The sequence below is a fragment of the Bacillus rossius genome, chromosome 1 (genome assembly GCF_032445375.1).
Source record: "Bacillus rossius redtenbacheri isolate Brsri chromosome 1, Brsri_v3, whole genome shotgun sequence".
Classification (NCBI taxonomy): Eukaryota; Metazoa; Arthropoda; class Insecta; order Phasmatodea; family Bacillidae; genus Bacillus; species Bacillus rossius.
The window spans coordinates 195439517-195456467 of record NC_086330.1 but is presented as its reverse complement, the minus strand read 5'-3'; the positions used below and the strand labels follow the sequence as shown (position 1 = coordinate 195456467).

At 40.1% G+C, this 16951-nt stretch overlaps 1 protein-coding gene across 9 annotated transcripts in view; it reads right to left on the bottom strand.

Annotated features, from left to right (window-relative positions):
- LOC134527202 (conserved oligomeric Golgi complex subunit 4) overlaps window positions 1–16951 on the bottom strand; it is a 235313-nt gene that overhangs the window by 175850 nt on the left and 42512 nt on the right. For all 9 annotated transcript variants that reach the window (XM_063359664.1, XM_063359663.1, XM_063359659.1 and 6 more), the window contains one exon: window positions 7805–8001. In XM_063359664.1, coding sequence (XP_063215734.1) covers window positions 7805–8001 — 197 coding nt within the window. The remainder of the gene's footprint in view (window positions 1–7804; window positions 8002–16951) is intronic.

The window sequence follows — 16951 nt, the reverse complement described above, 5'->3', positions numbered from 1 at the left end:
GTTAAAGGTATAATATACAATACCTTTGGTATTTGTACGATAGTTTATATTACGTAGTACGAGAAATGCATACAAAATTCTCTAAAGTAAACAAAAAACAAAGCGCGCCTATATGAAAAAATGCTATGCGAGTTATGCGACGATTAATAATTTTTATTTTTATTTTGTCTGCGCTTGAAACTGTTGAGGCGACGATTATGCGATAAAAGTCGGAATATTACAATTAATGGAATTTTGATGTGCTGTTTTGTGAATGGTCTCAAATGGGGGTTAGAAAATTATAAAAACGTAACTTATTTAAACAAACGTTCGGTTTTTTGAATATATTTTAAGTAGGGTTGTGCGAGAATGAGATTTAGGCCTCGAGAAATTTTCGAGAAAGAAAATATTTTTCTCGCGAGAAACGAGACGAGAATGAGAAATTTTTAAATAATCAAGATTTACTGTAGATATCACTTTCAAAATATATTGTTCTGTATCTGTACATAAAACTGTTGTTTATCATATAGAATGACAATTTAGTTGCCTGTGCACAACTGACATGCACGACACGTTATGTAGGCCTACACTTAATTATAAATAAACATTCACTCACTTAGGTAAAAGTCTAGTAGCTAACATGTTAATTGTGATGATAAGCATCAACAAGAAATCATCTAAGAAGAAATAAAAATAACCTGTACTAATAATAACAATAATCGTATCAATAAAAATAACAAATTATGAAGAAAACACCTTGAATTATTAAACACACTATTTTTACATCCTTTTTTTATTTTCATGGAGAAAAACATGTTCTGTAGCAAGAAGTTGTCTCCTGCAGCTCACAATGTTCCTAGCTCCTAAGAACACTCGTTCACTGGCTGCCTCAGTCGCAGGAATCCCGAGAAACTGCATTGCAATTTTGCACAATTGGGGGTAAAGACTACTGCCCTTCTCTTTCCACCATTTTAAGGGGTCATCCGCTCTTGGAATAGTAGGCAAAGAAAGAAGTCTGACATTTCCATGTTGCCATTATTTTCTGCCTGTTGTGCCAGTTCATTGAATGCATTCCAGAGAGATGATTTCTTTTGCTGAGCTTCAGGTTCTTCTGAATCAGAGAGAACATATTTTGCTTTAAATATAACATTTTGACAACCTCAATAAATACACACTTTGTAGATATACAAACTTTAAACAGCTGTACACATTGTTAAAAAAATAATATAGTAGGCATTCAAAAATTATGTAAGTATGACAAATATGTTTTTTTTTTTACGTTAATGTAGGTAATGTTGAAGTTAGTGTCCTGAAACATACATGTTACTCATAAAATATTTAATATTGATCAATATTTGAAGCCTTAAAAAATTTTTAATTCAACACTTGAGCTTACCTGGTGTGTTTGTTTGTGAAGGCGAAATTTGTTCCACTTTTCGCTTCAAATGCTCAACTGCCATCATTTTTTCATCTTTGGGTACAACAACGTGCTTGAATCGTGGATCTACTAGCATGGCAGTGTAATATGGTTCACTTCTCTCAAACAAAGGGAACCTCGCCTTCAAAGACTGAAGCAGTGCTCTAGCAAACACCACACCAGCTCCCATTATTCCCTTATTTTTATTTACATAACCTGCGAGATATTGTGTCACAGAAAATAAAACCGGTATTACCATTGAAGCTGAAGGAGACTGTTCTGCACATAATTCAGTTGTGGCTTCATATAACGGTTTCAAAATTTCGACATACCCTTGAACGAGTTGCCATTCAGAGACTGTTAAGTTGTCAATATTTTGAGTGGCCAAATGACATGCAAGTGCTTCTTTATTTTCTAGTAACCTGCTGAGCATGAGATACTCTGAGTTCCATCTAGTCGCACAATCTTGGATCAAACTCAGTGCTGGCAGTCCAAATTCAGTTTGAATTTTATGAAATTTCTCGGTAGCACTGGAGCTATGCTTGTAATGTCCAACAATTGCCCTAGCTCTTTTCAACATGCTGCCCATTCCATCAGTCTCCTTCAGTGCATCATTAAATGCTAACTGCAATGTATGTGCAAAACATTGAAGTTGAAGAAGTTCTACACAGCACATTGACATACCAAGCTTTTTGTTTCTACCATTATCTGTAACTACATATAGGGGTATTGCATCTTTTAATTTGACAATGTTCCACTCTTGCAAGATTGAAGTAAACTTATCTGCAATGGCAGCATCAGTGTGACCTCCCGGAAAGTGATGACAACCAAGACAAAAAGTCTTGAGGGTAAAATCTTTGATAAAGTGGTATGTCACTGCCATGAACGCATCATTGGCAAGATAAGTCCACAAGTCACATGTGAAAGACATGGAAGCTACACTTGCCAATGCATCTTCCACTTGTTTGCTCACATTTTTTTAACTTTAAGATACAAGCCGGGGACTACACTGCGTGAAAACGTTGTTCTGCTAGGTACTCTGTATAGAGGCTGTGCAGTACCAAGAACTTTTATGAAAGACGTGTTCTCCACTGTGTTATAAGGTAACATGGCATCAGCCAGCCATTCCCCAATTGAATTTGTGATGGCTGCAGCTTTTACATGAGTTGGAGACCATTTAAATGTATCCTCTATTTTAAGCTGTTTGGGCACAGGTTCTCCAAATACACTAGAAAATCTAGGCTGTGCTGATTTTTGTTTCTGAAGGTCATCAAATTCATTTTTATGGCAGAGTGCTGTGAAAGATGTCTCAGTAGACCTGATGTATTTCCGGACTTCGTTTTGATAACTTTTCTACAAATGTTACATGTTCCCGTTGACTTATCGCCACTTTTTGTGTAATACTGCCACACTGATATGTCCACATCTTCCATTTTACTGTAAAATCAAAGTTTAATTTGACAACAAAGTTTACTTCTGTTAAACTGTTATATTCCCGCAACACTTTTTTTTTCCACTTGGTTACGCCGCAGTTGGAGATAAAGCAGTATTAAGAAATTATTCTCATATTCCTAATAACATTTTACAGGCATCACATTACATTTATTCATACCCGCAGAGTAGATCGCGTAAACGGGAAACTCTGGTACTGTAATGAAAACAAAGAAATTGATACTAGGGAGGCTTTGGCGGGATTCATTACTCGTGACGTCTTACGACTGAGTGAAACAAAGGTGGAAAAGGAAATGGGATGAACATACTATTTATTCTGCCTTTTCAACGGGTTTAAACACACACATTCACGTAATTTTACGTAATACAAGGGCGTGAATTGTTCTGCGTGTTCAATCCATTCCTTTCCATTCCAGTCCATTTAACACTCACATGACTTGCGCATTCTTTTATTGGAAATGAAATAAGAAACGGAACAGCGAAGCAGACTCCGTCTGGCAGCATGACCACCATTCCCATTTGTTCGTTAAAAAGTAAATTTTGTATTTTGCCGTAATAATCAACATTTCAGTATGCTACTAAACATTACCGAACAAAATATTATGACTAAATTAAAGGTAATGCATGCTTTTAATAACTTGACCGTAATAACGTGTATGTAAACAAAACCAATTTTGTAGGTTAGGTTCGAACGTATTTTATTATGTATTACGCTGACGTAATTTAAAAATTAAATACGGCAGTTTTTCTTTCAGGATAAATTGGAATTTCATATGAAATTTTTATTCACAGTTTCGGTTATTGATATGGTTTTGGATGGTTGACTATCGGCTAGTCTAATATCTCTTTTAGTTTCCATACCAAATTGAGTTGTTACCGGTACCAAAAAAAATTCTCGTTTTTTTTTTCGAGAAATTATTTTTCTCATTCGCTGTTCAAGAATGCAATATTTCTCGAAATTTTTCTCGAGGTTCGAGATCTCGCACAACACTAATTTTAAGAGGTTTCGAACCGAAACGAACTGAGCGTAAGGTTTCGTTTCGGTTCAAAATTTTCAAACTTCACCCAGCACTACAATTTTCAATTACTACCTAAAACTCTTGGAAACTCACCTCGAATCCCACCTCGGATCCTACCAATCCTCGAATCCATAGGATTCGGTATATTCAACGAATCCAAGATTCGAATATCCCATCCCTACTTAAAAGTGATCAATCCCTAAGTGGAATACTTTATAATAAGGTTCCAATGTTATCGAAAACATTCCTAGATAAGTATTGATTTTGAATATGTCATTAAAACTGAATTCCATCCTTCCTTCATTATAAATAAAAACTGTCAACACTAAATACAAACTCAAAATGTAATATGTAATTAAGATACTTTTTCTAGATTTGAGTATGAAATTAATGACATATTCCAGGGGTGCTAATCTTGGAATTCGCAAGAGGGGCCCGCAGAAATTCGCAAGGGGGTCAGCATGATTCTAGGCGTGGGTTTTAACTGACACAAGTCATCTCTGGATATGTTGCTTGTATGTTGTATACTGCCCATATTTTGACCTACAGTGAAAGTCCGTTGTAGCGAATACGGTTTATAACGTAAAGTCCGCTATAACGATAATTGCCATCGGCACCATCAGTTTTGCATATGCTGCATAGGATAAAAATTTCTGAAATAATGAATGCAGCGTGGGCTCATTTTCGCTATAGCGATAGATTACACAGCTGTAATTTTGCTCTAAAACAATGAGAAAACATCTACAATTTCCTTAATAAATGAAAAACAGCTTCGCACAATTCCACGCGTCCGGCAAGAAACAATGCGCATGATGTCTGATGTGGCCGTCTTGGCAACACCACACAAGGTGGGGCCCCACAGCGAGCATAGCTTGCCTCGCGGCGACGAAAGCAAGACAGGGCCCCACTGCGAGCATTACTTATTTAGAATCACGCCGATTGTAGCCCGTAAATGATAGAGGTGTAAAAGTAACGATAAAAAGTGTACCCGTATGTATTCGTTACTATAACAATTAGTACTCGTTACTATTGTATCGTTACATTACTCGTTACTTCTGATACCGCATAACATGCTATGTTATGTTGCAGCAACGAATTGAGTCGTATTGTGTACGCGTACAGTATGATGTCGCGTAAATACAATAAATAGAATATAAACAATTGACAATATTTAATAATTAACAAGTTTTGTTAACCAAGAAACAAATAAATCTCATTAGAGCGGCTTTTTAATATTATCTCTTTTAAGATAAGAACAAAAACAAACGTGAAAATATGTGATTCTAAAAAACAAAAACATACATATTTCTAATTTGTCAAAAATACTTTCTTACGTTGTTTCTGTTCCAATCTCAAACTTTGTCTACACACACAATACCTTTAATAAACAGTAAAAAACTTGGACGACGAATTTCCAAATTATACTTTACTTAATAAACAAACATCGTTCTTAGTAACGTAAATTCATTGAATATGCACGCGCATGCTAAAACATACGAAAAATGCGAGTAACGAGATGCAGCCGTATGTAACGTTTTGTTACTCGTTACTAGATGGCGCACCCGTTACTCAGTACAGAATACATACGGTTTGCTACAGCTCTAGTAAATGAGCATAACTCGTCTCACACTTGCATCGTAAGCGTGCGGGGAGTTGACGAACACGGAACTTGTCGAGCTCGTCTTTTCTAATCAGAACGAAGCGGCGTCTGAAGATGATGACAATAATTACCACGAACCAATTGACGTATCTGTTCCGTTGAAATTGTCAATGATGGAGGCACTTGACACAATCAGTCATTTTTATCAGCATACAAATGCTACGACGAAAGATTTGATGAACTTCCAAGAGGTCCAGTCATTTATTTTGTCCGAAAGTCTAGTGAAATCAAGGCAAACGAAAATTGATTCGTTTTTTAATAAGTGATTTTTAAATTTGTGTTATTTTCAAAGGGTCTGTACAAGTGATTATTTTTGTGTTACTGACCAATTGTCGGACAAATTATTTTATATAATTTGTATGGTTGTCCAAGGTAATTAGAAATATTTTTAAATTTTTTTTTGTATTCAAAACTCCGCAAATATGCACCCGATATCATCATCAGATTAGCGCACATGTCTCCAGCAAACCAGCTGCGGTCAAAGCGACAGGAAGCGGCCGGCATGACCTTGTGTGACCTCGCCCGCCCGTCTCCATGTAAACAAACAGCTGTGCGCTTAGCCACGATGTGCGTGACGGCCTTATCACGGCCACGCGGTCTCATATTTCGCAGTCGGCAAGTGCTGATATAACTTAAAAATGTTATTTAGGTTTTATGTATATTTCCTTTACTTTTGTTGTGAATTTCAACAGTAAAAACAAGCGAGAAAATAATATATTTCAAAAATGCTACAAAAATGATATTTTTTTTTTAAATTTTGGCTATAACGAAAATTCGCTATAACATTAACTTTTGGCGCCGTTATAAATTTACTTTATAACGGACTTTTACTGTATATGCAGGCAATAAGCAGAATACTTTAAAATATATAAAAGTTTTTCATAAAACATAGTTTTGGCATTTACATTTATCATTCCTGTTTCACAATAACGATTTTGGATTTTGCAAGCGCAAGAGGGCCCCCTCAATGAGACGCTTCTTAATTCCAGGGAGGGTGGGGGGGGGGGGGGTGTCTGGCCAACCCCAGGATCTACACCCATGGCATATCATTTATTCTGCTATATTACCATGTCACTTTTTTTTTTTCATTTTTGAAAAAATATTAAACATATTAAACTTTAGAAACAACATTTGTAATTCAAAACAACATATATTTCAGAAAACATATTTAATTTAAAAATTTATCTCCAAAATATTTTACTTTTGATGGTAGTCTATTTTTTTAATGTTGACACTTATATACAGAGAATAGTGGAATACTGCCATGTCCATCAAAAACTTTATAATTTTGCTCAACACTATGTATTTAAGTAAATGAATTAATCTAGTGTTCAAATTTTCTTCTGTAGGATTCATAGCAGCTCCCTCCCAAATGTAGGCTACTTTAGGAATGTGGTGGGTGCTGCAGTGTTCCCTCACCCTACTGATCCAGCCTTGGTCAAGGACAGCCGGCTGCCGATAACCCAAGCCTTCCCTCTGCCTGGAACACAGCTGTGGTTTCTAACATCGGCACTGCAGTGAAAGCTAGTACTGTATGCAGCACCTCACCACTTTCCTACATGAACTCTGGATTATTAAACCAGTTCAACGAGCTGAGTCAGTCCTCATACACGGTTGCATGCCCAACACCGAGCTAATTACACATTTCTGAACATAAATGCAGACTGTACATTGCATGCAACTATGACAACAGGAAATAAATGAGAAAAGAATAAGAATAAGAATAAGTGCTAAAATGTTTGTATTTAAAAAAAAAAATAATTTTCAAAATCAACACTAGCTTAGTTCATTTTAGCACTTTAATTAATAATTTAATGATTGTGTAATGTGCAGCATTGACAAACAACTAACAATAATTACCTTCATTCAAAAAAATTAAAATTTAAAAGTTCAATTTTTTTTTGTTCTTTCAATGCAATACACATAAGCATCTATGCACAACAATAACTAAAATTTGTGCTCACACGTGCTGAAGGTTTGTTTTCTCATCGCTGCAATTGGACTGCATCCTTATCAAATTGCTGTTATTTTATTGCACCATTGTTTTGTGTGGCACGACTACGCAAGGTAAGTATACAGACAATAGAACCTCGCAGTGAAATGAACTCATGACCCGTTTGGTGGGACTCAAGAGCTCAAATTATGTATCGGTCAATAACCAGTTTAGCCCTCTCATCTCAGGAAAGTATGTCAATGATTACGTGCACAGAACACACTGTGAATGTCACTTGATTACAATTAAAACTGAATTTAAATTTTATTTTTAAAAGACATTACCTTTGAGCATAAGTACGCAGAGAATTTATCAAGACCTTCATTCTTCATCTCAAGAAGAGGGAAGATCTTGAAGAAACGCTCCACAGAGGCCAGATCCTCGGCCCGAACAGCCTCATCGAACTTGCAGGTGACTATATGCCCCAGCTGCACAGCCGCACTGTGCAACAGCGTGAAGGAGTTGGTGACACTCGTGCAGTCTGCGCACATACCACAACAGTTAAACACAGAGCTTCTTGCAAGAACAGAAATACATGTGTTTCCCCTTCACAACCATTGGCGGATCCAGGGGGGGGCACATAGCGGCATGCCCACCCCCCCTGAACCCTGATAATTTCTGATTTTCCTAGAAATTGTTTTCCAAACTTACTAAAGTATTATTTTACTGCAGTGCTATAAAAATAAGGGCATTTTTTAACCAGAAATCAAATGCACAACAATTTTATTAGTAACAAATTCAATGTAACTACAGTCAAACTTCTCTGAAACGACCCCTCACGATTCCCAGGAATAGGGTCGTAATAGATGTTTTCCGAAATTTTCAGTTCATTTCAAACACCCCCCTCCCCCCACCAACCGCTACTCGCTAAGAAACCAGCTGTACAATGGCAGGATGCTGTCACTCACAATGCTAGACGGCTTCGCTTTAAACCCACTTCAACCTTCATGACAAGCCCGTCGCCCTACAGGCCACCTCTAAAGAAAAGATGTCAAAAGACAGTTTATTTTTACTGGTTAGTTTACATGTACGTTTTCTGCTTGCCGTAGTTAAATACACTAGAACCCCGATGTCATGAACCCCAGATTTAACGAAGCAGTGATTTTACGAATACATTCTCGGGAACCGTCAAAAAATTGGACATTTTGACCAAAATGTGAAAATCAGAAAAAAATTTAAAAAAAAATGAAATGAAAGATCATTAAAATCTGTTAATTTGAACACACAGCGTATTTTTCTGTCGGCTTTAATACTTCCAATAATGTTCATGTAAGAATAACAAAAATATAATGGGACATTTCCTTTAAAAATATGGCAGCAGTAGGTTCTGCAACGCGAGTGGGCGCACACGAAGCTCGCCTGGCTGGCTGGCTGGCTGGCTGGCGGCAGCGGCTTCATGACGCATAAGCTCACCCCTCCCTCCTCACGGTAAAATTCTTCAAGACTAGCTCATCCCTCCCAGACACAAACCATCTAGTGTCCTCCCTTATAACACCCCAACTTCGCTCCCCTTTGAAAAACCTTCAGTGAGAAAATGCTCTTTTCACCCTCCCTCTCCCGTAAAATTGGGCTATTATGAGGGAGGGGTAAGACCGTTGTAAATATTTTCGGACCCCTCCCTCCCCACTAAACCACGCCCAAAAAAAAGTATGTCAAAATATGTCACTTTTCACACAAAGTTCGAGTTTAGTCATCTTTGGCAAGGAATTTACAAGCTTTCAAACTTAAATATAAATGTATTTTAATAGCAAGGGTCCTATGAAAAGGAATGTAGAATCCCGCTGATGCGACCCCTCACGGTTTTCTGAAAAACAGACTTATAAACGGAATGGTCGCAATAGAGAATTCGGGCCAATTCCCCCCCCTCCCCCCCGGCCCTAAATATATCCAAATACATAAAATACTCGCGCTAAAGGAATTCGCATCACGCGAGTTCGGCTATGCTAGCCGGCTGGTGGTTATTTTGGGTACCCGCCAGTAGGCCTAAAATAATTTGGCCTAAAATTAGGCTAAATATTTTTAGGCCATGTGACCCTATGCCAAACAATATTAGGTCAAATGACTTTAGGCCAAATGACTTTATGCCAAACAAATTTATGTTGAATGGTTTTAGGCCAAATATGTTTAGGCCAAACGTCTTTAGGCCAAATAATTTTAGGCCTAATGACTTTAGGTAAAAAAAGTTTAGGCCAAATGAATGTTCTGAAACAGTTTTAGGCCAAATATTTTCGGCCAAACGACGCGCTCCCATTATTTTCGTTCAAAACGTGGCGAAGGAACTTGTGTGGATCAGGTAGAAAACTTTCGGCTATAAACGAAAGATATAAGAACAATGCTATCCTGAAATGCTGTGACATGTTTTTGGAGTAGATAAGCACAGTGACAGACCGACAGGATGCGCTCCCGCCCTTGCCGTCAGCGATGTTTATTTTGACAGTTCAAGCAATTATCTTTCCCACGTCCCTTCGCAACGTAAAAAAAAGAAGAAAAAAAACCGTTGGAATGCAGATGAAAAAGTAACTATGCAGTAAATTAAATATATTTACGGCCCTGCTAAATTTTTCTATTCAATAAAATTCGAGGTATTAGTGATTTTTCAGCAGAAACTGCTGTGTGACTAATAAACAAATTGTATCATAATAACTTAAACTTATAAAGTATTTATTAACGGCGAAGGACAGTCGTATAAGCCCATAAAAATATTTATTTTACCGAGAATGGACTATACAACCTGTCTTTTGTCACACGCGGTGTGGGAGGAGAGGAGGATGCTGGCCGGACGAGTTTCTTACGCTCTCGCAGAAGCTACCACAGCGGCTTTTCGTGCGGGCGGATAAGATAACATGACAGCTGAGACGGCTTTTCGTGCGATATTGGACGCGCCGAGCTTGGCTAGACACTGCCACGTTGACAGTCCAGCTCTCGCCAAGATAAACGTGAACACATAGCGCCCAACAAAGTGTAACAGACTTGTTTTTCAGCCGATTTTACTCAAATTTTTCACGGTATCTCAAAAAACGGTCGTATAAACGGAATGGACGCATCAGAGGGGGGTCACATTGGCGGGATTCTACTGTACCGAATAAAATCAAGCTGCTGTCACCAAACAAAGCATAAAACGGCTCAATGCGTGGTCGCTGCGTTACTGCTCGCGCGAGAGGCGAGACGTGGAAAGTTAAAAGAAAGAGAAATGCGGGGGAGACAGACGGCAGCCAGTGTGTTTCCTGCGTGGGGAATAAGTGGCGTAGCCCTTTTTTATTTTTTTTTTTTTTTTTTGGCTGGGAGAAGCGACCTTTTTCTATCAACCCACGGGAAAAGATAATTGCTTGAGCTGTCAAAATAAACATCGCTGCGGCAGTTAAAACAAGTCGGCACTCGGCAAGAGAAACGCAGTAACATGCTACTCACCACAAGAAACTTATTTTCTGTCCGATTTTCTTCGTATTTTCTTTCGGCAATTTTTTCACGGTTCCTCGAAATCGAGACTGTAATAGAGAGGTGGTCGCAATAAATGGGGTCGCAACAAAAAGGTTTTACTGTAGTTACTTAGACAAAGAGTGTGATGTAAATCCATTGCAAAATTTACACGCTCTAATGCCCGTCAGAGAAAATAAGATACTATAGCCAAAAAGCACACAAAAGCACCACCTACCAAGAACTACAATGCCAGAACTTTTCTGGCTTATGATAGTACTACTATGGCTATCAAGTCATTTACATTGTGAGAGCACTGTGGGCTGTTGATTAATCATAAAATGAAAGTAAATCAGTGGTTTCTCATAGTTATTAGTTGCAGGTGTGCATTGTTAATAACGTCTTCTTATGCGCGAACAATGGTGAGTACAGAATATAATCTGCAACTATGGTCGAGTTTGAAATGCCTAATTCGCAATTTGGTTATGTTATGTATAAAGATAGTGATTTAACCCGGGATAGTTTCATTATTTGTGAGGTTTCAAAACAATTTTTTATGATGTAACTTTCTGTACTTATTAGCTCTGATTGGTGAATGAAGCACTGTCTTTAGTGGACTGGGCCTATGAAAATCAGCTAATGCATTAAAGGAAATCCATTATTCACATAAAAATAATTACAGTTACTACCTACGCCAAGTTCAAAAATTTTTTTACGACAATGCGTGCGAAAAGAAGCAGCAATGTTATTCTGGCGCATCTTTAGAGACGTGGTATATACGCACAGTTGTTTTACAACTGTTCATTATTAACACACTAAATGGTGGTTAGTTACAACAAAAATTATTTTATTTTATTATGCGAATTACACATATTTGGTAAAATATTGTTACATACGTAAATCAAACACTATATCCATACATATATTACAAATCCGAAAGTATGTTTGTTGGATTGTTGGTTTATTGGTTTGTTTGTTCATCTTTCACGCTTCAAAAGTGTGATCTATCGACCTGATTTTTGGTATGCACACAGTTTAGAGGCCTGAAAACAATATAGGCTAATTTTTATCCCGGAAAAAGTATAGTTCCTGTGGAATAGATCTGGAGCGTAATTATGTAATTACCTCTTCATGCTGAAATGGCTGAAAGGTCCCACTTATGGCAAAATGTAAAAACGATGAGCTTATCCAAAAAAAATTTGCGTACACCTACACAACAATACAAGCGCAGGTCAATATGCCAAAATTTTGTTACGAATTGGCGATGAGCGGCTACAACTTGACAGCGAAGGTGTTGTTAAACTGACAAATAATTTTTGCAATCTGGCGAATGGTGATGACTCATCAGCAAGGTGTACCAAGACTTACAATTGAATATGAATGACAATCAATGGTTGTCACGGGTAACGGCTGAGTCCATCCCCAATTTGTTTGAACTGTGTTTAATTTATCCATCTCTAATGATAACTAATGACAACACAAATAAAAAATTTTGCTTATTTACAGCTAGGGTTTAATTTTAGTTTACTCTAGGATATGATATAAAATTTTTATAATCTCTGATAGCAAGCTCACTCGTCTCCACGCATACAGATTGCTGTAAGTTTGCTATTGCTTTCACAAGCTTTAATCAAGGTTGCCACGAAAATTGATTTTTCCAGCCTCATTATGCTTATTGCAATATTGTAAATCAAGTATGTGTCGTAATTATTAAAGTTAATATTAAATTATGCTGGATGTGACAAGCTTATACAAGTCTAACTTACAGTCACTTCTAAAGTCTTCCGCAAGCCAAAATGTGATCCCGATTTTAAATATAACATTTGTAAGCTTATAAATTTGTAAACAATAAATACTCAGGAAAATTGAAGTTCACCTAATTTAAGACTTGATTTTACTTCCTTGCTTGGTTTTACAGGCAAGTGAGGAAAGACAAGGATCGGCGAAGAAATGCAAAAAAAAAAAAATCATTTTTCTTGCCAGCACTTCCTAAGTAAGTCTTCTGTTGCGGATTCATCAGTACCAGCTTCTTTGGTGACAATACCTCTTGAGCCATCATCATATTCTGAAGTGGATTTATCAGTTCCAAAACTTTCGATGGAACTGACACCAGTAGTTGCAGATGATTTCACAGATGCCTGCAGACTCTCAATGGCAGACCCTACTTTAGTGAATTTCTTAAGTTCTTCAGTTCCAGATCCTGGATCTTCAACCTGTGATGAAAATACTAAAGCTGATAAATTTTTATCAGAAACAGCTGTAAATAACATTGGAATTTTCATCGGAAAAATGATAGATAACATTCAAAAGAGTGAACTGTTAGAAAATCCTAGGCAGGCTCCTCCAAATTACAAGTTTACGCAATCAGTACACACCAAGAATGGTAAAGAGGTGAGAAGATTTCTGGGCCACAATCACCTCAGTAAATATAACTGGCTAGTTTTCTCCCCATCCAAACAGGGACTTTATTGCAAGTACTGTCCACGGTTTACTGTAAGGAATGTTGCAGGAGGTCAAAAAACTGTAAAACTGAAAAAACTAGTTACGAAACCCCTAACAACATTTTTCTCAGTGCTAGGTCAAGAAAAAACTAGTTACGAAAGCCCTAGCAATATTTTTCAAAGTGCTAGGTCAAAACTGTGATTTAGAGGAACATAATAATACTAGATATCACAAGGAAGCTGTGCAAGCATGTAAATGTTTTCTCAAAAACTATCATTCTGCTGAAGACAGTATTCTCAATAAAGTGAACCAGCAGCACCTACAAGAAATCCAAGATAACAGGCTAAGAATGAAGCCCATTGTGAAGTCCATTATTTTCTTAGGACGACAGAATATTCCATTTCTAGACATCGGGATGATGGTCAGCTTATGCTGTCAGAGTCAGAAACAAATGAAAACATTTGCACGAAGGTAATTTCTAAGAGCTCTTACATTTTAGAGTATCTGCAGGAGATAAAATGCTTGAGAATCATTTTAAACATACTTCCTCTAGAGCTACATACCTTAGCAAGACCACACAAAACCAACTGATTGACAGTTGTGGTAAAGAGATTTCTACTCAAATTTTGACAAACTTATTGCAGGCAGGAATTTATTTGTTTGTATTTGATGAAACTACAGACTTATCACACAAATCACAGATTAGTCTGGTTCTGCGGTATGTATACAAGGGTGAGTTAAAAGAACACTATATGGGTTTTGTAGATGCTTTCCACGATCTTGAAAGAGTGCAAGTTGAAGATAGTGGAGACATATGTAACCTAAATTAAACCGGAAGAGGATAAATAACTTAAAAAACACAGACTGACAATAAAGAGCTTTCCCTTTGACATCGTCCCGGGCTGCGCCCTTCTGAGCCCGATGTGCCACCACCTTCCCCCTTACACGCTGCAAGCCCCCTCCTTCCACCACCACCCTCTACGACCCCGGAGTTTAACCGCCCGCTGAAGTGTGTGTGTGTGTGTGTGCACGTGTGCGTGTGTCAGCCCGCGCCCACCGATGTGACGTCAGTGCTCCGCTCCCGAAAGTTGCCGGGCGAGGACGAACGGTCAGTGAGTCGCGAGCGCTGCTAGAGGAAGGAGCTTAACGCACCTGTTATCATTTTCGAAGGTTTTTAGTGATACAGGGGGAAACGGGCCTCGCCACACACGGGCTACATCACGGCCCTGGGAACAGAGTAGCCGGGTCCACATGCTCGTTATACATGTGGTGACGCCCTAAACTTCAACAAACACTTCAACCCCCATTGCGGTAGCAAATGGCGCCCATCAGCGTGTGGCAAGGCAAGTGAAAGATCAGTAAACGTGTACTTGTGCGATTGTTGCGGAGCCGAGAGCACTGAGTGCAGGTAACAAGACTGATCACATGGCCACTTCGAGAGCGCGGGATTGTTTAACCAAGCCTTTCTGAACGGTGTGCAAGGGAATGGTGGACAACAATGAAATAAGTGCTGGGGCGGGCAGAGTGAAAACTGAGTTCATTTTTACATTAATAGCATGTACTGTGTAACATGTGCGCGACCCAAGTGTGTAGGCGGGATCACGGGTGCCTTGTGGACAGACACGTGCCTGTGTTTGCAAAGCACCGAAACACACAATAATAGTGTTACTTGGCAAGGAAATACGGTAGGACTATAACATTTAAAACGCACAGTGACCAGCTGTATTGGACTAACATGCGATGGGGCATGGTGCCGGAACTGCCGGGCCTTTAAGCACGTGCAATGTATGTCCAGAGAAGAACAGAACTCTTCGGGATAATTGGTACCACTGTGCAGCATGTCAGGACAGAGCACAAGGGAAGCGGGGACCGACATCCCCGGTTTTGGCACGTGCCAATCCGACACCTGTGGGACATGTCGACCTGCCTGAATTCACGGGACAAACATGTGATGACCTGGGGAAAGTTTTTGCGCATGTGTCGTGAAAGACTGGGGTGATACGGGTGCCGGACATGGAGTGGGCTGGGCGTGTCGAAGCCGTGCTACGCGAGGACGCAAAGGCATGGTGGAGCATTGTTGGCGAGTTCGGCATGCCCTGGTCAGAGTTTACCCGGCGATTCGAAGCACGTTTCGCCGACGTAAAAGCGGAAATGAAAGTCAGAGCTGAGCTGTACTGTCAAGAACAGACGTCGGCGGAGTCAGCTGAGGCATTAATTGTTAACAAAATTCAGATTGCATAAGCGGCTATTTCCGACAAGCGAGCCAGAGGAGATGCTGCAACACATTATAGAGCTGATGCGCCCAGTGATGCGTCCATATCTACGCCACGCCACCCACAGGACAGCCGAGGAGTTCACTCAGCACGTACACGCCGTGGAATATGACCTGAAAGTAGCACGGACTTCGAAAAAGCCGGCACGAATGGAGGCGGTGATGGTAGCTGACGCAAGAGCCGTAGTACCATATGCCACACCACCGAACAACCGTCGGCAGGAACGCTACCACCAGTGTGGCGCAGGCGTGAGATCGGCGTGGGCCCGCCACCGCAATGCACACGTGACCCAATGGCACGTATCACTGGCACGAGCACTGCCCAGTGAGCAACCGATACCGGCCGGCGCCCGAGCGAGACAACAGGGCGGGAAACGGACAGCCAGGAGCGGCGCGTTAAATTACCGTGCCACCCCCAGGCAGTCTGGCAAAACCGGAGAAGACCCAAAAACAACAACAACATCAATAACCGCAGCGGCACCGAGTCTGGGGCATGTGAGCGCAAAGGGAGTTGAACTGCTGCGCATACCAGTGGTAGTAAATGGGCGCGCTGTCCACGCACTTATTGACACTGCCGCCAGCCATAGCTGTGTCGCCACATGGTTTGCCGAGGGGACGGGCTTCGAGGCCAACCCGGGCCGCCTACAGCTGGCCACCACTGGGGACGCCTGCCAGACCCTGGGCGTCGCGACGCTGTGGGTGGAGGTACAGGACTACAGCTCGAGCACGACCGCCTGGTAGTCGAGGACCTCCAGGATGACGTGATCCTGGGGCAGCCGTGGCTGCATGACCAGAACGCCATGATCGAGGTACGCGGAGGCTGTGTACACATCGGCAACCAGGGCCATCGTACCGTGTACAGCCTCGAGCGCTCACCGCCTCCAATAAAACACCAGGTTAGTCCCGACGACTTCAAACATGGTGTGCCCTGCGAGCACCAAGCTACCATCCAGAGTGTTATTGCACCCCGTAGGTAAGTGTTCACAACTGCAGACCCGTTGAGACGTACGACTGTCACCGAGTGAAAGAAATGTTGACGGATGAGATTATTGAATCCAATGAGAGTCCGTACAATTTTCAGGTGGTGCTGGCAGAAAAGAAAGACGTGACATTACGTTTCTGCATTAATTTCAAGCCCATCAAAAAAGTTACAATAAAAACGCATCCCCGCCCCTCTTAAACATAGCGGACACGATCATGGGACTTGGCAACGCAAGAATCTTTTCCTCAATGGATCTAAAATCAGGTTACTGGCAGGTCCCCACACAGCCGAAAACCGTCTATAAAACACCAGACGGCCAAC